This window comes from Myotis yumanensis, unplaced genomic scaffold, assembly GCF_028538775.1.
Source record: "Myotis yumanensis isolate MYYU_CA2020_CCGP unplaced genomic scaffold, mMyoYum1.0.hap1 SCAF_13, whole genome shotgun sequence".
In the NCBI taxonomy this organism is placed as follows: Eukaryota; Metazoa; Chordata; class Mammalia; order Chiroptera; family Vespertilionidae; genus Myotis; species Myotis yumanensis.
In genome coordinates this window covers 7,505,221-7,529,987 of record NW_027223764.1, presented here as the reverse complement: position 1 = coordinate 7,529,987, position 24,767 = coordinate 7,505,221, and the positions used below count along the sequence as shown (strand labels likewise).

The following is a 24,767-nucleotide window of genomic DNA, read 5'->3' as shown; positions in this document are numbered from 1 at the left end:
CGCTTCTCTCTGATACCCAGACTTGGTCCTGGCAGGTGGGTGTTCCCTGAAGTTCCTTCCAGCACCATTAGTTTGTGGTGCTGTAATCAGGTTTGTTTCTTAATGAGCCGCCAGAAAATAAAGTCGGCTTACACGTCCCACGCACTGTCACACGTCTGCTTTAGCATCCACAGAGCAACAAAGTTCCTGCTCTGAGCAGTCAGCTAAGAACAACGGCTTCCAGGCACTGCGAGATCATCATGCACCAGGCCCCACATATCAGCCAGATTCATTTCACTGGCTTGGAAAAACGTGTGAATTACTTAGAAATGTTTCCAACTATATGGAGGAGAAAAACAGCAGCTTTCAACTTATAACCCTCTACTGCCAGAAAAATAAAGTAATCTGAACCCCCCACATTCATCTTTTAGTCAAAGCACCATTTTTATTTTTTAAAATATGTTTTCATTGATTTTTAGAGATAGAGGAAGGGAGAGAGATAAAGATAGAAACATGAATGAGAGAGAAACATCGACCTGCTGCCTCTTGCACGCCACCTACTGGGGACTGAGCCTACAACTCAGGCATGTGCCCTGACTGGGAATCGAACCAGTGACCCCTTGGTTCATGGGTCCATGCTCAACCACTGAGCCACCCGGCCGGGCCAAAGCACCATTTTTAGATACGCTTACAGCTGAGGATGCTACATTCAGAGCATGTGACGGGAAGAAAGAGAAGGACCCGAGCTTGATGACGGAGCACAGTGCCTCGGTGGGCCTCACAGAACTGCTGCCCACTCCCAGCCCAGCACTGTGGCTGCTAACACGCGCCAGGAAATCATCAGATTGGAATTTTATACTTTTACTTTCTAAAAATATAATTGGATTTATATACAAAAAGGGTTTCTTTAAAAAAAAAATTTAAAAAAGACAAACAGAACTTCCTACTTCTATGAATAACCTAAAGATAAAAATAAAAAATCTGAAACCAGGGCTTCAAGAACATCCCAGATATCTATCTGGTCATTAATTCTAGAAGTGTCTCTGATTCTAACCACTGAATTAGAGAGCAGCCCAGAAACACACAACTCACAGGGTAAAGTACATGTTGTATCCCCTCCAATCGTGACCCAAAGGGTTTAGAATAGCTACCGTGTGGTAGGACCAACATCTGACAATCCAATTCAAATGAACAGATATTTATGGGATCATATCACCACGGTCCAGAAGTTTTATTAGCATCCCACAACCATCTAAATAAGAATTAAAGCCACACCCCAAAAAGAATCCTGGAAAACTAGCCCAGAAAACAGCTGAATGAATACATGTAAAGATATAGCCATTTTAAGAATAACTACATTTCCAACAGAACAGATTTGATTAACCACAGAATGCAGCCCTCCCGCACCAGCTCCTCATCAGCCTGCACCACACAAACCCAAACCCATGAGTACGAACTAAATTGTTCTTGGTTCTGAAAAATCACTAAAAGCCCTCACCCTCCCCCCACACACACTTTTTTTTTTTTTACAAACCAAAAGAACTGACGGATGCTAAACATATGCACTTATGCCAGAGGTTCTCAACCTTCTGGCCCTTTAAATACAGTTCCTCATGTTGTGACCCAACCATGAAATTATTTTCGTTGCTACTTCATAACTGTAATGTTGCTACTGTTATGAATTGTCATGTAAATATCTGATATGCAGGATGGTCTTAGGCGACCCCTGTAAAAAGGTCATTCAACCGCCAAAGGGGTCGCGACCCACAGGTTGAAAACCGCTGACTTATGCCATTGGGTCATCTATGCTCATAATTCCAGATCTTATTACTATATGTAATATCGCTTGGAAAAATAAATATAGACTTTACTGAGGGACTTTGCATGAGTTTACTTGACATTTAAAAGTATCTGCAGGTGAAGCTGAAAAGTCACGCTTGATTTACCACTCTATTCTTATTGACCTACTTTACAGACGTACAAAACAGACAATAAAGGCTTCTAAAACCATGATCTCATAGTGATATTAAGAAAATGTTTTTGTATTTAAAACTTCAGATAATGGCTTTGAAGGCTTTTGAAAAATACCGGTACTATTCTTCCATTATATTGCCAATAGAATTCAGGTGAAACATTATAGACACCCAATGACTGGGTCTTTATGAAAAGGGTTCATTAAGAACCCTTCACCTATTGTATCTTAATGGAAATCGCAGAAGACATGTTTCATTGTGATTACGTGTGAGTTAAAAATAATACTAAAGTCAGGTACAGGGAAAGGAGAAGAAAGGTGTGAGAAGAATTCAACCACTTGGTAGAGAGGGAAGAGGGACAAGGCAGAAGAGGAAAGAAAAGTTACTAATATTTTTTATTTCTTTGAAGTTAGAAAACCCAGCTCATTGCTCTAAATAATATTTGCGTGCGCGCGCACACACACACACACACCATAGTGAATACATATGTAACCAACCTCAGCAAAACTGGACAAGCAGGAAGTGACCTACATTATTCAGTTACTTCTTTTTTGGCAAGATTGAAGGGTCACAGAAAAAGCTTTCTTATTGTTCCAGAACAGGCTCACAGTTTGACAAAATGTAAGTCCGTCACACAGCTCAAGTGATTTGATGAGAGAGATCCTCCAAATCTTGAACTAACCGATGCCAAAGAAAAGATGGATTTGACCAACTCTCTGCCATGGGGAAAAAAATATCCACAGCTTGGGCAGACACCGTCCCTCAGTCCACAGGGGTAGTTCATTCCACTCTACCCTCAGGTCCCACAGCCCAGGAATGAAAGAGTGCAGCCTGATCCCGGCCCCAGAGCAGGGCAGCCCGGGGGCCTTGGGCAAACGGGTTAATACGAGTCTCCTATTCCTCATCTGGAAAATAGGAATAATAACTAAACACGTCTCACAGTGCTGTTACTAAGAGTGAGTGACTTCACGCGTATGATAGAAGGGTGCTCGGGCATATGAAGTGTTCCATACGCATTAGCCATGGGTATTATTATTACTGACATGGCCAAGCACATCAAATCATGTGTGCATGACAACAGAGGAGGCTGGTCTGTAATGCCCTCAGTCTGGGATGAACTTTTGTCCCCCCTGGTCTGAAAGATGGCACAGCAGAGAAGTGTCTGCCACCCAAAGGACTACTATCCCCCGCCAAGGAAGAGGAGAACGGGGGCTGAAGGCCAACCGTAGCTGGGCAAAGAAGTGGAAGCATGCCCAAGAGCTGCTGTTTCAACCCTGGCTGCCGATCGGCATCACCCGGGAAGCTTTTAAGTCACAGATGGCTGGCCCCCCCTCCACCCACCCCCAACCCAAGCTTCTGGTTTAACTCGTCTAGGGGAGACCCTGACATCCTTTTTTTTTTTTTAGAAGTGAACACCTCAGGTGATTGTAACGTGCAGCCAAGGAGGGGAATCCCCACCTAAGAAGACAGAATGGAAAAAAGGAAGATGTGGAGAGTATCCAGCAGAGCAAATGTTGCAAGGATCATGCTGGTTTTCTATTTTCCAACTCCCTAAATTCCAAGAATAGGAGTTTTCTTTCCAAGCTGCAAATCATGAGCTAGCCAGCCCAGGAAGCAGCAGAGTGTACTTAGCTGTTTCAGAAACATCACAATTGAAGTTGATAACTGTGGAAGATAACACCTCAGGGAGGGTGAAAACAATCAGTTCTCCTGGGACCTTCCCAGTTCAGCCTGAAGCCCCCTGCCCCCTGCCCCTCCCCTCCATGTGCCTGGGAGCTCTCCGGCCCAGGTAGGTTAATCATCCCATCTCTCAGGTAGGTTAATCATCCCATCTCTCAGGTAGGTTAATCATCCCATCTCTAGCGTTGGCTCCAGGTCAGTATTTCCAACCACTACTTTCTAGACCTGCACTGTCAAATGTGCCATACCAAGTGTGGCTACTCACGTCTAATGTACTTAAAATTAAATAACATTAAAAATGTCAGTCCTTCAGTAGCATTAGTGCGCAATAGCTACAAGTGGCTAGTGGCTACCACAGTGAACGTGGACACAGAACATCCTTATCACAGAAGAAGACAGTTCTACTGGACAATACTATTCAGGACATCTCTGTCCTCAAACTCAGGACGATGGATACCCATTCATGGAAACCTCCTATTTGCTGCGTAGGATCTCCTTCCCCTGATGCCATCACCCACCGAGTCCTCCGGCTAGCACCTCGGGATCACCCCGATGCCCCACTCTGCCCCACCTCCAAAGGACCAAACTGCTCAGATCTCTTAAAATGACTCTCCGATCTACCCTTCCTCTACAGCCAGTACCTCTGCCCTGATTCCGACCCTTAATAAGAGCAAACACTTCTTATCTAGCCTCTAGCCTCCCTCTATCCCGAGTTCATTCTTTACGGGGTAGCTAGCATAGTAACAAACCAACCTGGACATTTCACTCTCTTATTTAAAGGCCCCCAAGATGTTAGGACCCCACTCTCCCTCCCTACCCCCACACTATTCGGTCAAAGACCACAACTCAGTCCATCACACCCAAAGTCCCAATGCTTCCCTGAACCCTCTCAGACCTTTAGTACCCAGGTGCCTTTAAAATACTTTTCCCTCTGCCTGCAAGGTCTTCCCCTCCCCATCTTCCCTACCTCCTCGTCTTCAATGCAATTCAACCTGTCGTTTCTTCTAAGAAACCCTCCCCATATACCTCAGGCAAACATCAGCACTTATATTTCTATATTTTTAATATATTACCAATGGACACTGTTCATGTCTCTACTGGACAGAGCATCGACATACAATGCTATGAATTATCTGAGCAGAGGTCCGTTTTCTTGTCTTTCTCCCACTTGGATGCATTGCTTACACCGACAGGAGACCAAGCACAGAGTCAATGGCCGTGTTGAATGAGTGGCTGGTTCATATCAATGTGTGATGTAGAGCAATTAAGCCAAAGATTAACATCGCCGTTGTACAGACTGAGAAGTCAAATCCCACAGTAAGAAACGATGGAGCCCTAGCCGATTTGGCTCAGTGGATAGAGCGTCAACCTGTGGACTAAATGGTCCCGGGTTCGATTCTGGTCAAGGGCACATGTCCAGGTTGCGGGCTCGATCCCCAGTGGGGAGCATGCAGGAGGCAGCCAATCAATGATTCTCTCTCATCATTGATGTTTCTATCTCTCTCCCCCTCTCCCTTCCTCTCTGAAATTAATAAAAATATATATTAAAAAAATAAAAAGAAACAATAGAGGCAGAACCAGTCTACGGATTCCCGGTCATTCATGTGAAAAACATTACCGGGCATTACTCTGAACAATGTGCTAAAGCGCTAAGCCAGAGAGAGTCCTCGAGGGTGAGGCCTGTCTTCATGCACCCAGATGCCCACACCTGGCACAATGCCGGGCATGCAGGAGGCACCTGACACATGTGAGCTAGGTTAAGGAAGAAGGAAGAATGGATCTGATTTGTCTTCACAGGAACACACCCTGAAAGAGCACTCACTCCCCTCCCCATATGCAAAGGGTCTCTTACATCAGATGGTACAACAGGACACTTAAAGAAAATGAAGCTTTCAGTAGCCATCAGATATAACCAGGAACCACTGCCTCATGAGCTCTTCTCACGTAGATCCTCACCCACTGAGTCTGCATCTGTGAGGCTCATGGAGCCTTGAAACGCTTCTTACTAATGGCGAGTGAGGACATGAGCCATAACAGATAATGTGCCATTAGGACAAACCTCCCTTCTGCACACATCCCAACGGGTCCTGCTCATAGAAGTCGTTTCTACCTCACTTGTTAATTAAAGCATTAGAAAGATCAGGGAAACCGCTACTGGAAAAACTGATTAAAAAAACAAAGGTGACAGATTTCACATCTGAAAAGAAATTATGCCAAGCCTGAAATTCACTCACTACTTGGGAGGACACACAGTTCAGTGTTAATGAATTAATGCTATTTCAAATTACTCAACAGAAGACATTAACCAAAGATCTTATATGCATATATGCATAACCTATGGACACAGACAATGGTTGGGTGAAGGCCAGGGGAGGCGGGAGTGGGAAGGAGGGGATCAATGGGGGGAAAGTAAAAGGGGGAGGGAACATCTATAAAGCTTTCAACAATAAAAATAAATTTTTTAAAAGTAACCAACAGCCCTAGCCAGCTTGGCTCAGTCGATAGAGCGTCGGCCTGTGGACTGAAAGGTCCCAGGTTCGATTCCGGTCAAGGGCATGTACCTTGGTTGCAGGCACATCCCCAGTAGGAGGTGTGCAGGAGGCGGCTGATTGATGTTTCTCTCTCATCGATGTTTCTAACTCTCTATCCCTCTCCCTTCCTCTCTGTAAAAAAATCAATAAAATATATTTTTTTTAAAAAGTAACCAACAGAAAGGGAAGAAACTGAGTAACCTTAAAATACATATGTAAGTCTGCTTTCTGGTCCGGTATGTAACAAACTTATAAATTGACACTCCCTTCCTCACAACAAAAATGCTGAACAAACCGAAAGTCAACAAGTCTTCTTACATCTGTCAGAGAACTGAGGTCACGGGGCAAATTGCTACTCCAAAACCTGGAGAGACAATCGAGCAGAGAGAGAGGATCACAACTTTAATGAGGGCAGAGGCCAAGGTGCAGACGCTGCTCGCTCACCAACACGGGAAACCCGAACTGTCATGACAAACAGCTGGGAGCTCAGCCCTAACAAGCCTGAGATTTAAAAGCCTCAGGTGAGCCTGGTGGGTGTCAACCTATGAGGAGGTCATGGTTCGATTCCTGGTCAGGGCACATGCCTGGGTTGTGGGCTTGATCCCCAGTAGGGGCTGTGGGGGAGGCAGTCGATTGATGATTCTCATCATTCTTTCTCTCTCCCTCTCCTTCTCCCTTCCTCTCTGAAATCAATAAAATATATATTTAAAAAAACAACAACAAAAAAACCTCAAGGAACAGGTCAGTCTTCGGAGGGCCCCCACACTGCTGTGAGTTTGACCTCCAAGAGGGCTAGCAGGGCGTCACAGTGAACACCCGGCCGGGGAGAGGGCAGTGGCCATTATGAAATATGCTTAGAGCATTCTGTTCTTCTTAACCGGCCTGCTCTCAAGAGAAATTATTCTACCAGAGCCTGCCGGACTTGGGGGAAGGTTATCACCCCCCTCCAGCCCCCTCCAGCATTCCTGTCTCCACGAAGGAGGAAAAACACAACACTGAGAAGCCCTTGTGAAAGTCACAGCCCAGGAGCCCAGGCTTCTTAAAGACTAAGACCTTGTCATAGGACCACACATCACTGCCCTTACCACCAGATGAATGTCTGCAGCAGCTTTACTCCTAATGGTCAAAACTTGAAAGCAACCACAATGTTCACCAACAGGTGAGTAGACAGACAAACTCTGATACCTCCACACAATGGGGTATTATCCAGTGGTAAAGAGAAATAAATGAGCTATCAAGCCAGAAAAAAAGACATGGAGGAACCTTAAATGCATATGACTAAGTGAAAGAGCCAACCTAAAAAGGCTGCATACTCTCAATTCCAACTGTACGACATTCTGGAAAAGGAAAAGCTATGGAGCTAGTAAAAGGATCAGTGGTTGCCAGGAGGTCAGGGGTAAGAAGGGAGGATGAACAGGCAGAGCAGAGGAAATTTTTTTGGCATAATAATGTAATAGTAGGTTATACATTGGTCAAAAACATAGAAAATACAACGTAAAGAATGAACCCTTCCCAGCCAGCTTGGTTCAGTGGTTGAGCATCGACCTATGAACCAGGAGGTCACGATTCAATTCCCGGTCCGGGTATATACCCGGGTTGCGGACTTGGTCCCCAGTGTGGGGTGTGCAGGAGGCAGCCAATCAATGATTCTCTCCCCTCATTGATGTTTCTATCTCTCTCTCCCTCTTCCCTCCTCTCTGAAATCAATAAAATATTTTTTTTTAAAAAGAATGAACCCTATTGTAAACTATGTACTTCAGTAGTTAATAATCATGTATCAATATTGGCTCATCAATTCTAAGAAATGTAGCACACTAATGATGATAATAGGGAACATGGGGAGGGGGAGGGAGGAACTATGTAGTAATTCTCTGTACTTTCTGCTCAATTTTTCTGTAAGCCTAAAACTGCTCCCCAAAAGTCCTATTTACAACAAACCTATATATCAGAACCATACACTGATTTGTGCTGCAGAGGATTTTAACTAAAAGGATCCTAATACATTCCTGCTCGTTGTACCATACACAAATGTCAGAACTCATGCTTTAATGTTTAAAATGCTTAGCCAGCATGGTAAGCAGAGAAAAACAAAAGCCATGTTCCTTCTACATTTCAAAGCAAAGCTTGGCTGTGTTACAACTTGACAGAATAAAATCTATAGCACTGCAAAGTTTAAAATACACATACTTTTTGGATCCAACAATTGCACTTTTGAGAAATTTTCCTACGGCTGCACTTAGAGATATATGTGTACAAGAATGTAAGCAGCACGACTAGTTTCAATAAACTTTAATTTTTATAAGCTTTCAATTTACAGCAAAATTGCAAAGATAGTACAGAGTTCCCAGACACCCTATACCCAGTTTCTACTATCATTACCATCCTACATTAGGATGGTACATTTATTACAAATAACTGACCATACCTCCATCTATACATATAAAAGCCTATGCAACCAAACAACTGGTCGACCGGTCACTATGATGCGTACTGACCACCAGGGGGCAGATGCTCAATGCAGGAGCTGTGCCCTGGTTGTCAGTGAGCTCCCATAGTCAACCTCCCACGGCCCCGATCGACCCTGATCTCCAGCCAGGCCGAGGGACCCTACCCGTGCACGAATTCATGCACCGGGCCTCTAGTATTATTATGAATGAAGTTCACACTTTACTCATACATCCTTAATTTTTCCTTAACGTTCTATTTTTGCTCTAGGATCTCACCCAGAGACCATATTACGTTTAGATGTCATGTCTCCTTAGACACCTCTTGGCTGTGACAGTTTCCCAGACCTGCCTTGTTCTTGATGACTTTTGACAGTTTTGAGGAGCACTGGTCAGGTACTTGGCCAAATATGCTTCAGTTGGAATTTGTCCGATGTTCTCCTCATGAGTAGACTAGGACTATGGGTTTTTAGGGGAAGACCCAGAGGTAAAGTGCCATTTTCATCATCTTTGATCAAAAGTACATATTATCCTCAATGGGGTGGAAACAAAATAAAATGATATCAAATCTCCTGGGGAAAAAAATAAAAAGGTGCATACTATCAACATGACTTAAATCGCCATTGAAGTGGACCTTGGTCACCTCGCTGCAGTAATGTCTCCACTGTAACATCACTCTTTCTCCCCTTTCCATCTGTCCTCTTTGGAAGAAACCCACTGTGTGCAGCCCACACTGGAGGAATAAGGTGCTACACTCCACTCTCTGAGCAGGAGTATCTACATCCATTATTTGGAATTGTTTCTATAGAAGACTTGTGTTTCTCCCTGTTTATTCAAACATTTATTGTTATCAGTATGGACTCATGACTCTCAATTTTATACTTTAGGTTATAATCCGATATTCAAATTGTCCCAGGTTTGGCCAATTTGAAGGAAGAGGGAGAGAGACATAGAAACATCAATGAGGAAGTTCTTTCAGTTGGTTCTTGTATCTCTTGACATACCCCCATGACTGTGGGCTCATTTGTTTGAGCACTTCCTCGGTTTCTGGTACAAGATGCTCCAGGCTCATCTTGTATGTTTCCTGCCCCAGCCACCCCTGTCCTAGAATCAGCCATTTCTCCCAGGACGTGTGTTCCTTTCATCGGAGAATGGTATAAGAAGCCATGTTCTGGAGCTAGATATGTTCTTCTAGGCTCTCAGCTGACAGAGCAAGGAAATATATGTATGCATACTAACCCATGACTAGCTCAGCTCTAAAAATAAGCTTGACTAAATTTCCATCTGAACCTTAAGCATTCTCTCAATAATCTTGAGGACTACAATAGTAAGTAAAGATGAAAGGAGGTCACCTTGCTTTAAAACCAATTATCTTACCATAGGAAATCCATTTTAAATAGTGTTAGCTCAAGAAGAGCCCAGAACTTTTGGGTGGTTGGTTGTTGTTTTGGTATTATGTTAGAACATCCTTATGGTTAAGTGACAACCACTCTCTTCACAACTTCCTCAACAAGTTCCAAATGACACATTACTATGTTGACCAGTTTAGTGGACAGCCATCATTTGTGTTGGCCCAGCCTGCATCCCGCCCACCCCCCTTCTGGTAGTGGCACACCATTCTTTTTTTGGACAACTACTCCAATCCATTGGTCTTTGTGGGAGCTGCCAATCAAAGTGCCCCACCCTCCCCCCTGGCCAAACTATGTCAATTAGACATGCTTCCTGTAATTTACAGGCCTACCACCAGCTCTAGAGTAGGCAATCCTCACCAGGAGGGACAAGATTTTATTCATCTCTGTATCTCTGATGCCTAGCACAGTGCCTGGCTATGAATATTCAATGCATGTGGGTTGAATAAGTTACAAAGAAAATCATATACCTTAAACAAATGCTAAGCTAAGTCTGTCATTTCCCAACAGAATTCTGGAAGGGGAGCAAATTGTATGATGTTTTGTAAGGGAAATGTCCATTTCGGTAGCTAGGAAATATGCATTGGAAATAGTATCCGAAGTTGCTATTTCTCAGTACATTAGAGATGTCAATCAGTCCAATAAAATAAAGCCCCCAAAAAGACAAAAGGAGAATTACCTCATTACCTCAACATCTGCTTGCACATAAGCAATCGAGCACTGGCTAATTTTTTTTAAAGGACATAATATAACTTTCTGGAAAGACATAATATAGCTAATTATACCATTCACTAGAAGGGAACATACAATGTTTTGAAGTAATTCAGAAGTGGGTGTGATTTATAAGACATGAGCTTAGGGAATGGTAAGTATAAATTAGAGATTGCTCATATTATGACAGACTCCGTCATTACATTTCACAACTTTTGTCAAAAGCAACCTTATTCACCACACCACTGAAGGCTTCACATTAGGGAGGGCTGCTGTCAGCTCTGCCATTCAGAGTAGATAGCATCCTTCTCTCTGAGCTCCCTCCTGGGGAATGGGTTCAAATTTCAGACTTAAAACTTGCTAAGGAAGGAACAATACGATGAAACCTCAACGGTCGATAAACATGGGAAAAGATTTCAAACCTCACTAATAACCAGATAATACAGATCTCTTTAAAGGTACCACTTTTGTTCATTAGATCGGCGAAATTAAGAAACTTGTCAGGCTGTCAAAATTAGTAAAGAGTGCTGTTGGTCAATGTTGACCACTGTGTGGTGTCATGGGTACTGCTGGGGGCGGGAGGGTGTGAACTGGTATTGCCATTTTGGGGGGTACTTTTGCAATGTCCAGCAAAGCTTTATGTGTACATACCTTCTAATCCAAACAAGTCCATTTCTAAGAATCTATCCTAGAAAAAATATGTGTAATTGTACACATTTATTTATATGATTATTTTATGAATGACTGTCTACCAGACAATAAACTTGGTGAGAGCAAAGACTGGTTCACCATCCCACCCTCAATGCCTAGCACATGGGCCTTATATATGGTAGGTATCTCGTAAGTATTGGTTAAAAGAATAAATGAACATGTTTACTCAGCATTAAAAAAGAAAAATAGAGTATTTGATGGATATCAGTTCTTGTTCATATTAAATAGGGGTTAGTGGAGTTATTCACAATGTTATTAACAGGTAATACAAAGTAGTGTCTACTTTCACAGATAAATTATACACACCATCAGCTTACAAAATTGATTATAATATTAGTAAGAGCCCAAACATCTAGTTGCCTGTTTTTCCACCTCAAGTCCCTATTTTCCCAGTGAGTTCCATTGGTCAAACAGCAATTAAATACTCTCAAACTTGTTAGCATAGTCTATGACCCAATGACAAATGCCCTGGTTCTGAGATGTATAGAAATCACACTGTGGGCTGCAAAAAGTTCCAACACCTGGGTCACCAGACTCAACATCCTAAAAAACATAGAAGTGTACCTTTTAAGAAACACAGATTTCAGACTCTAACTGGTCTATTTCCTCTGCTATGTCTATAACCAAGGAAATGCGTCCTCTAAAAATACCAATGACATGGATTTGTTTTCCAGTATGAGAAAGAAGCAGAAACTTAAGACTCCACCCTTTTTCCCAGCTCTCATATCCAATATAGAGACAGAGAATGTATCCCAAAATCAAATATAAACAACTTGTGGGTTATCTGCATTGTTACTCTACCCTTGAAATTATATACAGAATGGGGAGGGGGGGGCGAGTGGAATTTTTATCTTCTTCTTATTTGAAACTGACCATCCATGAAAAGATCTGGTACCCAATGGCCAATATTGCCAATAATGAAATCTCTAGAATCTGAAGTAAGAGTCTTTAGGGGAGGGTAAAAAGGTGAAGGGGGACAAGAGGGTCAAACTTCCAGTTATAAAATAAATAAGTCACGGGAATATAATGTATATAGCACAGGGAATATAGTCAATAATATAATAACTTTGTCAACTAGCAGATGGTTACTAGATTTTTTGCTGTGATTCTATCATAAGATATACATAAATGTTGAATCACTAGACTGTACATCTGAAACTAATATATGTCAACTATATTTGAATTTTTAAAAGGCTTTATGTGATTGGGGGCTGTTATTAGAAAATTTAAAAATACTCATAGAATCCAGCCCTTCACTAAAACACTTCAGGAATGTTGCCCACCCACCAGATTCACTGATGCCTGTGACTTTATGACCTTGGGCTAATCTACAATAGGAGTTGAAGGTACTGGGAAGGCAAAAGCCACACACATTTTCCAGATACCACAGAGGAACGCGTTCTGACCACCTCGGTCAGGTTCAAGAATATCCCCAAGTTCACACAGTAAACAGATGTGTTTCCAGGAGCGTGTACTCCAAAAAGATTCACATATCCCTGCAAAGTCACAGCACTGGGCAGGACCTCATGAAATCACCTGCGTTAGCTCTCGCCTTTAGTCGGGTAAGACTTAACCATAAGAGGCCTGGTAAAGAAAACCGCCTCCTCCAAGTTCACAGCGTTGATGAGCTGAGCAAAGAGAAGTGAAACAGCTGGGACTACCCACCAAGGATCAGCCTCAGAGAAGGGGCCCTCTGTGGCTCTTCTACAAACTGGCCATGTCAGCAAGTTGGTCAGAACAGCGCATTTCCCGAGCTGTGGCTACTTCCTACATCTGTGTGGTTCCTCTCTTTCTTGACCCGGACCCTCCGGCCACCTTTGGTCAGGGTAATGAGAATTTCACATTTTAAAAGGGTGAGGCTCACGTGAATTTGCCTTTGTTCGGAAGTGTGGTAAGAGACGAGAAGGACTGATTCAAACCATTCTTCAGGAAGGGATCATCTCCCATTCCCAGGCGGCATGGCAAGGCATGGGCATGCCTGGCTTTCCGGGGGAGGAGAGCCTCGTGTTAATTCAGGAAGCCGGACACAGGCAAGGTCTTGTCTCCCTGACTAATAAATTGCTAAAAAAAGAGAAGTGATCAAACGTATCGTGGCCTGAAAATCCTAGCTGGGTGAAGAAAGGGGAACTAGAGCCAACCAGGCTGAAAAGCTGGGAAGGCTGGAGCGCAAGCTGCAGGCCTCCCAGCACCAAGGGGCAAGGGTGGGGCCACGCTAGGCAGCAGGGCCAGCTGAGCTGCCGCACCACCCCCTCCCAAGGCACCCAGCCCCACGCGCTAATCCCGCGGGGAAGGCGGGACCGTGGGGCCAAATCCTCGCCGAATCCTCGTCCCTTCCCCCCACTCCCCAGATCGCCAGCTAAAGCCCCCGGCGGGCAGCATTCCCCGCACCCGCGCGCTCCCCGCGGCCCTGGGCTCTCCGAGGCGCGCGGGGCGCGAAGGATGCTCCTCCACCGGGCCCGGAGCTACGCGGGTGCCCACGCGGCCGCACCACCGCCCGCCCCGCTCCCACGAGCCTCTAACCCAGAGCCCGGGAGCCGCCCCGCCCAGGGGCCGCGCTGCCCGCACCTGGCGGCCGCGCGCCCGCCTACCTTGCTCCTTGAGGTTGGTGATGAGCTGCAACTGCTTCTCCTCGTCCGAGCTGTTCATGTTGACAGGTGGGGTCGGGAAGAAAAGGGCGGACCGGCGGGAGAGGCGAGGGATGCGGCGGGGGAGGGGGAAGGAAAAGCAAGACGCCGGCGGCGTGCGGCTCCCTACCCGGAAGTTGGATTGGTTCCCGCTCCTCCTCCTCCTGGCGCGGAGCGCACGGGTGAGATCATCCCCGCGCACCTAGTCGGTGGCCGGAGCCGCAGCACCTGCCGGCGGGGGAGGGGTGGCGGGGGCGGGCGGGGGCGGGACGCACCCAGCTGAGGGCAGGGGGTGGGGCGGGGAGGGCTGCAGCCCCCGCCACGGCCCGCGATCACGGCTGCGGCTCGGCTTTCTCCGCGGAGGCCGGCGCCGCAGGTTGCGCTGGCGGGAGGGCGTGCGGGTCTGCGGGCCAGCGTGGGGGCTCGCCCTGGCTCGCTCTTGCACACCTTTCTCCGCCTACCCGCCCTTCCGGGACCCCAAGAGGTGGATTCTGGACAAAACCGGCCCTGGATCTAGCGCGTCTGTGGGAACCCCACTCTAAGCACTGCGCCAGGGCGGGTCTCCGCGAGCCTCCCCTGTCGAGCGGGACAGGACGGGCGCCTTCCCAGTTCCCTCCCGGTGGACTCGGGCGCGGGGCGGCAGGGGTGTCCGTTTTGCACCTGGAAAAGCAGTCAGGGACTAAAACCGTCCCGTCCGTTAAGTTGACACATAGTGAGCCAGGAGGGCGTGGTAGCCAGTTAACAGTTCCCAGGGCCAGGACAGGCTTTCTCCCACCTCCTTGGGGTTGGGAGGTGGTCAGAACCTGGGCCCCGCAGCACGTGGGGCGCAGGTCCTCGAGGATCACCTGGTCCTGATGGGAGGACCTCCTCTTTAGTGAGGCTGCCACTGCGGCCCAAATGCCCAAGGTCACACAGCGGCCTGGCAGCATCGCCTGGCGGAGGGAAGCCCAGCATATGTCCCCCTTCACTGCCCTCCGCACTGTTTAAGCCCAGCTCGGGCTTAGACCCTGAGCAGAAGAGGGGAGGCAGGCCTGCCATTTCAAAATGGCTCTCCCAACCCCCAATTGCTGGTGGCTAGTCTCTGGTCAGTCTACTGACCTCTTGGAACTTTATCTAAAGAATGGGAATAATACTAATACCTACTCCCCACAGAGAGTTGTAAGGGTTGAACAGGGAGAGGGAGATACACAAAACATCAAATCCGGAAGTTGGCATACAATAGGTGGGTGTGTTTTTTAAGGTTATGGGTCTGCGAAAAGGGGGGTTGTAGATGCTAATTATGAGCTAAAACAGGCACAGTCCTTTTACACTGATCATTAAGCATCCAATTAAATTACTTACTGAACATCTTAGTTTTTCTCAGCCCCAAAACTCTTAGTGTGGCTACTAACACCAGCAAAGTGCGTCTGCTCGTTTCTCACTTGCTATTTTATGCAAATGCCCAACCTCATTTGCTGAGGGGGTCTCTCCATGATAGATAGGGTGGGAGGGGGCTGAAATATAGGTAAATGCTGTAACTATCTGTCTGATACTCCTACTAAATTGTAACTCAAACAAGCTTGAAAAGGCAGTAGCACTGCTTTCGCCTAAAAAGGTGATATAATAGTTTAGCATAGGTGATTCAGTGGAAGAGTGATCTAAAAGGCCAGCACAGTATTTTTAGAGGGGACTAAAAATTTGAAACTTTAAAAATAAATTTAGTATAGGGTCTGAATTATTCAATTCTTTCCCTAGTTTTTCATAAGATCCCCAGGCGATCAAATGGGCTTTGCCTTGAAATTACTTTTTAATCCTCAAAGTTTAAAAAGGGCCCAGGAGCCCTACCTGGTTTGGCTCAGTGGATAGAGCGTCAGCCTGCAGACTGAAGGGTCCTGGGTTGATTCCCATCAAGGGCAGTGCCCAGGTTTCAGTGTTGATCCCCAGTAGGGGGTGTGCAGGAGGCAGTCAATCCATGATTCTCTCTCATCATTGATGTTTCTATCTCTCCCTCTCTCTTTCTCTCTGAAATCAATAAAAATATATTTAAAAAAATAAAAAAGGCCCAGGAAACATGAGATAATTCAGCTACAGGAAAATATGAATGATACGTATTACCATCAGGTATTTTATATAAAGAGAAATAACTTCTTTCCAGAGAAAAAATTCAAGAGATTGGGGTAACAATCCATGGTTACCTAGGTTTTGCCCTACAGCCGGGAAACCCATTAAACCTGACCCGTCCGCCTTGGGCAATGACCAAACCTCCTCCAAAACATAATTTTAAAAATCAGAATACTTTCTCATACTGAAACAAATATGAGCAGAGTATCCGTTAAATATTTGGGTTGGTTCACAAAGTTCCATTTTTAAATGGCTGATTTCATTGTCTACTTCGATTATATAACAAATGAGGTAGCAGTTTTGGAGCTTAAGAATGAGTTAATCATCAAATCTACAATCACACTGAGTGCTTTGGTCCTACATTGAATCTGCAGCTCCTTGAAATTAATCCTGTTTACCTTCCTTGAAATTAAAGTAGCCCCCTGAAATACAATATGGTATTATCTTGAGGGCATGGAATGAATTATTAGGATGGCTGTTAGAGTCAATTATTGGGATTCAGATCTCCCATTACCCTATGGTTTATTTATATGACATGAATATTGATGGGAAGGGTAGTAGTGATAGAATTGGTTTTTGTTCTGTTTAATAATGCACATAGGGATCTATGTTGCAGACATCACATTAATTTATAAACCTCCAATAACATGTAATTAAAAACCATTAAAGATGTATGTATCTACTCATATACATATACAGACAGAGAGAGGACAAGAAGAGACTTTTTAAAAATGAATTGGAAGGCCATGTACCAAGCTCAGGATAATGACTGCCTCTATGGGTAGAAAGCAAATGAACAAGCCCAATGGGTAAGGAGCGGAGTGGGAAAGAGCAGTGGTCAGAAAGATCTTCTCTTTCATATTTGTTTGTGTTTTCAGGAAATTAAAGTAGAATCGCATTATTTATGTAATCTTTTGAGGTATATACATTAAGAAGGTCAAAGTACAACAGGAAAAATATTTATTTCCTTTGATCCCATAATATTAATTTCATATTAGGGAATCTACCCTAAAAGGCTTTATACACAGAGCTATTTATTATTATGTTAATTATGTATAAAATGATAACATTGGGATATTATTTAACAATAAGGAGAAAGAAAGTATAAGTACATGATAACACCATGGATGAACTTTGAAACATTATGCTAAGTGAGGGGGCGGGGAGCAAGTAAGAAAACACCAGATATTGTATGATTTCATTTCAATAGAATGCCCAGAATAGGCAAATCAATCAAGAAAGGAAATTAATTAGTGGGTGATTTTCTAGGACTAAGGGCATCGGGGAAAACAGGAAGTGACTGCTAATAGATATGGGGTTTCTTGTTGAGGTGATAAGATTATTCTAAAATTGATTGCAGTGATGGTTGCATAACTCTGTGAATATATTTAAAGCCATAGAATTGTACAGATTTTTTTTAAATCCTCACCTGAGGATATACTTTTTAATTTATTTTAGAGAGTGGGGAAGGGAGAGAGAGAGAGAGAGAGAGAGAGAGCAATTGGTTGACCCCCATACGTGCCCTGACGGGATCAAACCCATAACCTAGGTATGTGCCCTAACCAGGAATCAAACCTGCAACCTTCTGGTATATGGGATAATGCTCCAACCAAGCCACCCAGCCAGGGCTAGAATTGTACATTTTAAATGTATGCTTTGCATGGAGAATTGTATGGTATGTTAATTCTATTTCAATAAAGCTGTGTTGAAAAACAGATTTTCAGAAGAAGAAAACGTTTACCTTAATAAACTACTTACATAATTCTTAAATGTATAAGTTTCTAATAAAAATATTTTCATGTTTCAAATATTTGTATAGTTTATAGTTTGTTTCTTTATTAAACATTATTTCATATACACTTTATCTTGTGCCAACATAATCTATATAGTTATTCAATGCCATTCCATTATATCGATGAATACTTATCTATTCTCAAATTCTTAGATATCTGAGTTGTTACTAATATTTGTCTCTTTGTAAGTAATGCAGCAAGAATACAAGGACCATGCATAGGCATATCCTAGTCAAACTGTTAAAAACTAAACATAACATTCGGGTCTTAAAAGCAGCCAAAGAAAAATACACATTACATACAGAACAACAATAAAAGTTATGACAGGCTTATTATTTAATGTAATCATTAAAGTATTACAATTCAACATTCAACAATGTAAAGTTCACAATATCCAGCATTCAAATATTACAGTAAGCAAAGAAGCAGAAAAATATGACCCAAAATGAGGAGATAAATCAGTCAATAGAAACAAGAAATGAGAGAGAGAATGAAATTAGCAGACTAGGACTTTATAAGCAACATTGTAAGGCTTATAACTATGATCAAAATATATATAAAAGATCTGAAGGTTAACATAAACAAAATGAGGAAAGAGGAATTATAGAAAATATTCCAATGGAACTAAAAGAGGTAATACCATATCAGAAATGAAAAAAGAAAAAATCCCTGTCCCTACCTATAGGATTTACAGCAAATTAGAAATGTAGAAGAAAAATCAGTGATCTTGAAGCACAGCCATACAAATAATCCAAAATAAAACACAGAGAAAAAAATATTTTTTGAAAAATTAAACAATCCTCACAGACCTGAAATACAACACCAACCAGTTTAACACACATGAAAATGATGATCCAGAAAAAGACAAAGAAACTGTAAATTTAAAAAATTACATGAAAAAATAATGACTAGAAAGATCTCAAATTTGATTAAAAATGAATTTAGACATTCAAATTCAGTGATTTATTTCATACAAGGATCGTCAATAAGATTAACAGCAAGTTTCTTATCAGAAACTGTAGAAAACATGAGGCAGTAGGATGAAATATTTAAAGTCTTGAAAATTAAAAAATTGTCAACCAAGAATTCTATATCCAGCAAAACTGTCCTTTAAAGATGATACAGATAGTAAGACATTTCCAAATAAACAAAAATTGAATAAAGTTGTTACCACTAGACCTTTCCTGCAAGAGATGCTAAAGGAAGTCCTTTAGGTTTAAATCAAAAGGCACTAGACAGTATCTCATACCTATATAAAGAAATTAACATTTCTGGTAAAGGGCAAATATAAAAGTCAGTACATAGCCATTGGGAATGCCAGGGAAGAGATGATCTTAGCATTGGTCTCTATGACATATCTTTGCTCTTGATGATCTTTCCTACTTAGTCATTAGGTAAATGCAAATCAAAACCACAATGAGATATCATTTCATACCCACTGAGAAGGCTATCATCAATAAGACAGACACAACAACTGCTGGGGGGGATGTAGAGAAATTGGAACCCTCACACATTGGCAGTGGAAATGTAAAATAATATAATCATTTGAGGAAACAATCTGGCAGCTCCTCAAAAAGTTAAACATAGAGTTACCATATGACTCAGAAATTGCACACTCATACATATCTACCCAAGATCATTGAAAACATATGTTCACACAAAACTTTTACATGTATGTTCAGAGTAGCATTATTCATATTGTCAAAAAGTAAAAGCAACCCAATCTCCATCAATTGGTAATTAGATAAACAAAATATGATATGTACATACGTGCTGTGGCCAAACCCAGTGACCAGGGCAGAAATGGAATGCAGAAATGTGGCCACAGTTATCTGGAGGCCATCATTGCCAGGCAGAAAAATAAGCCACAGAGACTGGCTGCCTCCCCTCACCCTTCTAGAGTTTGCCTTCCCTCACCCTCCCAGAGCTAGCAGCAGGCCCCAGATGAAGCTGTAGCAGTGAGTATCAGGCTACAGAGCACATTATCTGCAGCCCTGGGGACTGGAGAGACAGAAGCATATTTCCCTAAGTTTAGCTGCATGCTGCAGCTAATCCCAGTGTCAGGGTGGAGATACAGAGGTAAGGCAACTGGGGTCTGGGAGTTACTATTATAGAGAGGAGACCAAAGCCGCAAAGGCACTAGCCAGCTTCTCCCAGCTCACCCACCCCCACACATAGCAGCTAAACTGCAGGCAGTGTCTGGTTGCAGGGGACAGTGCTGGGATTCCATGGGCTTGGAACCTCATTGCCCACCTCATTCCCCCATGAAGATGGTACTCTGAGACTGAGGTGACTTGGTCTCAGAGGACAGACCCACCTCCCCAGGGAATACAGGGCATTTTCCACCACCCCTCAGAGTTCCTAGAAGCCAGAGCAGTGCAAGAAAACGTAAAAACTTGTGCCTCAGTGCCACCTACTGGAAAAAGGAGAGACAGATTTCTTCTTAACCTACTAAATAGACAAGTGTCATTCTTTTACAAAAGAGGATTTCATTTCCATAGATGTCTAGACAGACAAGTAATCTATCAAATAACTAAGGTGATGAGGCAGCTCAGAAACAAAATTAACAATCTCCAGAAAATAAATTTAAAGACATGGAAATGTGTGATTTAAATGACAGAGAATTCAAGACTGCAGTTCTAAAAGACCTCAATGAAATACAAGAAAACACAGATAGGTACTTTAATGAACTCAGAAATAAAAACAATAAACAAAATGAGTACTTTACCAAAGACATTGAAACTTTAAGGAAGAACCAAATAAGAAAGTCTAGAGATGAGGAACTCAATAAAAGAGATGAAGAATGAACTAGCAAGCTTAGGAAATAGAGTTGAGCAGATGAAGGAAAGAATTCATGATATCGAAGATAGAAATCTAGAAATCCAGGTGAAAGAAGAGAGAGAGACTTGAGAGAAAATGAAAAAAAGAAAGGAAGGAAGAAAAAAACTCCAAGAGAACTATTTGACTCCATCAAAAAGAGCAGTATAGAAAAATGGGTATACCTAAAGGACAAGAGAGAAAGAAGGAAACAGAACACACTATTTAAATAAATCGTTGATGAGAACTTCCCAAACCTATGGAAAGAGCTAGATCTTCAAATTCAAGAAGCAAACAGAACACTTAATTATCTGAATCTGAAAAAGGCCTTTTCCAAGGCCCATTATATTAGAACTGTTAAAAATTAATGACACAAAAAATATAATAATTCTCAAGGCAGCCTGAGAAAAGAAGACAGTAACCTCAAAAGGAAGTTCCACTAGATTATCATTGGCTTTTTCAGCAGAAACCCTACAAGCCAGGGGAGCGTAGAACCAAATATTCAAACTATTGAAAGAGAGAAATTACCAGCCAAGAGAAATATATCCAGCAAAGTTATCCTTTAGATATGAAAGAGAAATAAAGACTTTTCCAGATACATAGAAGCTGGGGGAATTTATGACCACAAAACCTCTATTGTAGGAATACTAAAGGGGATTATTTTACTTGAAACAAAAAGACAAAGGGATACAAAATTATGAGTAAAATGGCAGATAGATAGATGCAGGATATTGCAACTCTTTACTAGAATAGGGTATTACACCCCTAAATATAACAAAGTTTTGAGCAGGTAAAACATTTTTAAAAAGAAAAGAAGACGATAGCTACTGCAATTCGGAAATGAATTCAACAAAAACATAAAAAAGGTAGAATAAAGGTCTGAATTTTCAAAGGGGAATAGAGATAAGAGGCATTCAAAATGGCCATTATCAACCAGACAAGTAATTACAAGTGTTGGAGAGGTTGTGGAGAAAAAGAAACCCTCATCCACTCCTAGTAGGAGTGTAAACTGGTATAGACACTATAGAAAACAGTATGGAAGTTCCTCAAAAAATAAGAATAAAGTGACCATATATCTTTATGAATAAATGCAGACATTTATTCATAAAGATATATGTACCTGTATGTTTGCAGCATTATTCACGGTGGCAAAGACATGGAAACAACCAAAGCGTCCCTTGATAGATGGTTGAATAAAGAAATGGTACATTTATACGATGAAATACTACTCAGCCATAAGAAAAGATGAAACACTGCTATTTATGGCACATGGCTGGATCTTGAGAATATCTTATGAAGTAAAATAAGTCAGATGAAAAAAGTCAAGAACCATATGATTTCAGTCATATGTGGGATTATAAAACTGAAAGCAACAAATGAACAAACAAAAACTCATAGACTATGGTAGTTACCAGAGGGAAAGTGGAAATGGAGGGGGGTTAGTAAAGGGTAAAGGGGGTCAAATATACGTGACAGAAGCTTTTATTTTGGTTGGTAAACACACAATGCAATATACAGATGATGTCTTATAAAATTGTACACTTGAGCCTATATAATTTTATTAACCAATGTGACCCCAATACATTTAATTTAAAAATAGGATGTTATAACTATATATGGTAATGAATATTAACTAGACTTACTGTGGTTATCATTTTGTAATATATACAAATATCAAATCATTATGTTGAACACCTGAAACTAACATAATGTATATATGTTGTACATTATAAATAAAATAATGACACTAGAGGCCCAGTGCACGGATTCGTGCGCCGTGGGGTCCCTTGGCCTGGCCTGTGGGGATCGGGCCAAAACCGGCTCTCCAACATCCCCCGAGGGGTCCTGGATTGCGAGAGGGCACAGACCAGGCCGAAGGAACCCACCGGTGAATGATCAGGGTGGGGAGAGACAGCAGGAGGGCTCCAAGGCATGTCTAGCCCATCTCGCCAGTCCCGATCAGCTGGACCCCAGCAGCAAGCTAACCTACCGGTCAGAGCTTCTGCCCCCTGGTAGTCAGTGCACATCATAGAGACTGGTCGAATGGTCCAACGAATGGTCGGACACTTAGCATATTAGGCTTTTATTATATAGGATATATATATCTCAAGTATATCTCAGTAAAAAATCTATGGTAATGAATGATACTATAATGATGGACACATATCTACACTAATAAAAGAGAAACATGGTAATTGGTGTACGACCGCTACACTTCCCATTGGCTAATCAGCGTATCCTTATGCAAATTAACTGTCAGCCAAGATGGCGGCCGGCAGCCATGCACTGAAGCAAGCAGGGAGGCTTGCTTCCTCCAGGGACTGCAGACTCCAACGTTCCCTGCCTCTCAACTGCAACTCTAAGCAACTATTACTATGTTGCAAATAAGAAGCTAAACAAAACCGGCTTTCAGTCAGCCCCGGACCACAACATTGTATCCATGTTTTCAGCAGCGAGGCCTCAGAGCTAAAGCTGGCCCAGAATAAAAAATAAAAAAAAAAAACAAGGAGCGGTTGGAAGCTTTTAGTCAACTGCCAGCGGGAAAACAGCCCTCAGCCCCTTAGCCAGCCTGGCCAGGCACCCCAGTGGGAACCCCCACCCTGATACAGGACACCCTTCAGGGCAAACCAGCAGGCCCCTACCCATGCACCAGGCCTCTATTGTATATAGTAAAAGGGTAATATGCCTCCCGGCACCGGGATCAGCGTGACAGGGGGCAGCGCCCAAACCCCCTGATCAGCCCTGCTCTGTGCCTGATCGGGGGGAGCTCCCCAATCCCCCGATTGCCCTGCGGCTCTGTGTGTGACAGGGTAGAGCCATAACCTCCCCATTGGCCCTGCCCTGAGTGTGACAGGGTGCAGCGCCCCAACCCCCTGATCGGCCCTGCTCTGTGTGTGACAGGGGGCGGTGCCCCAACTCCCCTATCGGCCCTACTCTGTGAGTGACAGGGGGGAGCTCCTCAACCCCCTGATGGGCCTGCTCTGTGTGTGACAGGGCCGGTGCCCCAGCTCCCCTATCGGCCCTACTCTGTGAGTGACAGGGGGGAGCTCCTCAATCCCCTGATGGGCCTGCTCTGTGTGTGACAGGGCCGGTGCCCCAGCTCCCCTATCGGCCCTACTCTGTGAGTGACAGGGGGCAGCGCCCCAACCCCCTGATCGGCCCTGCTCTGTGAGTGACAGGGGGCAGCGCCCCAACCCCCTGATTGGCCCTGCTCTGTGCATGACAGGGGGCAGCGCCCCAACCCCCTTATCGGCCCTGCTCTGTGCGTGACAGGGGGTGGCGCCGCAACCTCCCCATCAACCCTGCCTTGAGTGTAACAGGGGGCGGTGCCCCAACCCCCCAATCAGTCTACCCTGAAAGTGACTGAGGGTGGCATTGCAATCTCCCGATCCGCCCTGCTCTGTGCATGACGGGGTGGCGCCCCAACTCCCCAATCAGCCCAGCTCTGAGCCTGACCAGGGGCTGCACCTAGGGATTGGGCCTGCCCTCTGCCACCCAGGAGCAGGCCTAAGCCAGCAGGTCGTTATCTCCCGAGGTGTCCCAGACTGTGAGAGGGCACAGGCCGGGCTGGGGGACCCCTTCCCCGGCCCCCCCCCAGTGCACAAATTTTTGTGCACCGGGCCTCTAGTAATATATAACACCAAGAGTGAACTGTAATGTAAATTATGGATTTGGATGATTATGTGTCAATGTATGTTGATCAATTATAACAAATATACCATTTGGTGGGAGATGTTGATATTGGGAGGCTATGCATATGTAGGCACAGAAGATATATGGGAAATCTCTTTACCTTCCTCTCAATTTTGCTGTGAACCTAAAACTATTCTAAAAAATAACCTTTAAATATTAAAAAAAATTTTAAAGGATTAATCAACAACAATGAACAGCAAGAAATTATTAAGCAACTACTATGCACTCTATGATTAGACTTGGATGCGAGAGATAAATACATTATAGCCCTCACTCTCAAACAAACTGATCTGTTAATGAAA

The 24,767-nt window shown here is 43.5% G+C and overlaps 1 protein-coding gene across 2 annotated transcripts in view; it reads right to left on the bottom strand.

Moving 5' to 3' along the window:
• The window catches only part of SHTN1 (shootin 1), an 87,626-nt gene extending 73,393 nt beyond the window's left edge, over positions 1-14,233 (bottom strand). For both annotated transcript variants that reach the window (XM_070432185.1, XM_070432186.1), the window contains exon 1: positions 14,027-14,233. In XM_070432185.1, coding sequence (XP_070288286.1) covers positions 14,027-14,084 — 58 coding nt within the window. In that variant the 5' untranslated portion in view covers positions 14,085-14,233. The remainder of the gene's footprint in view (positions 1-14,026) is intronic.
• Positions 14,234-24,767: the final 10,534 nt, after the last annotated feature.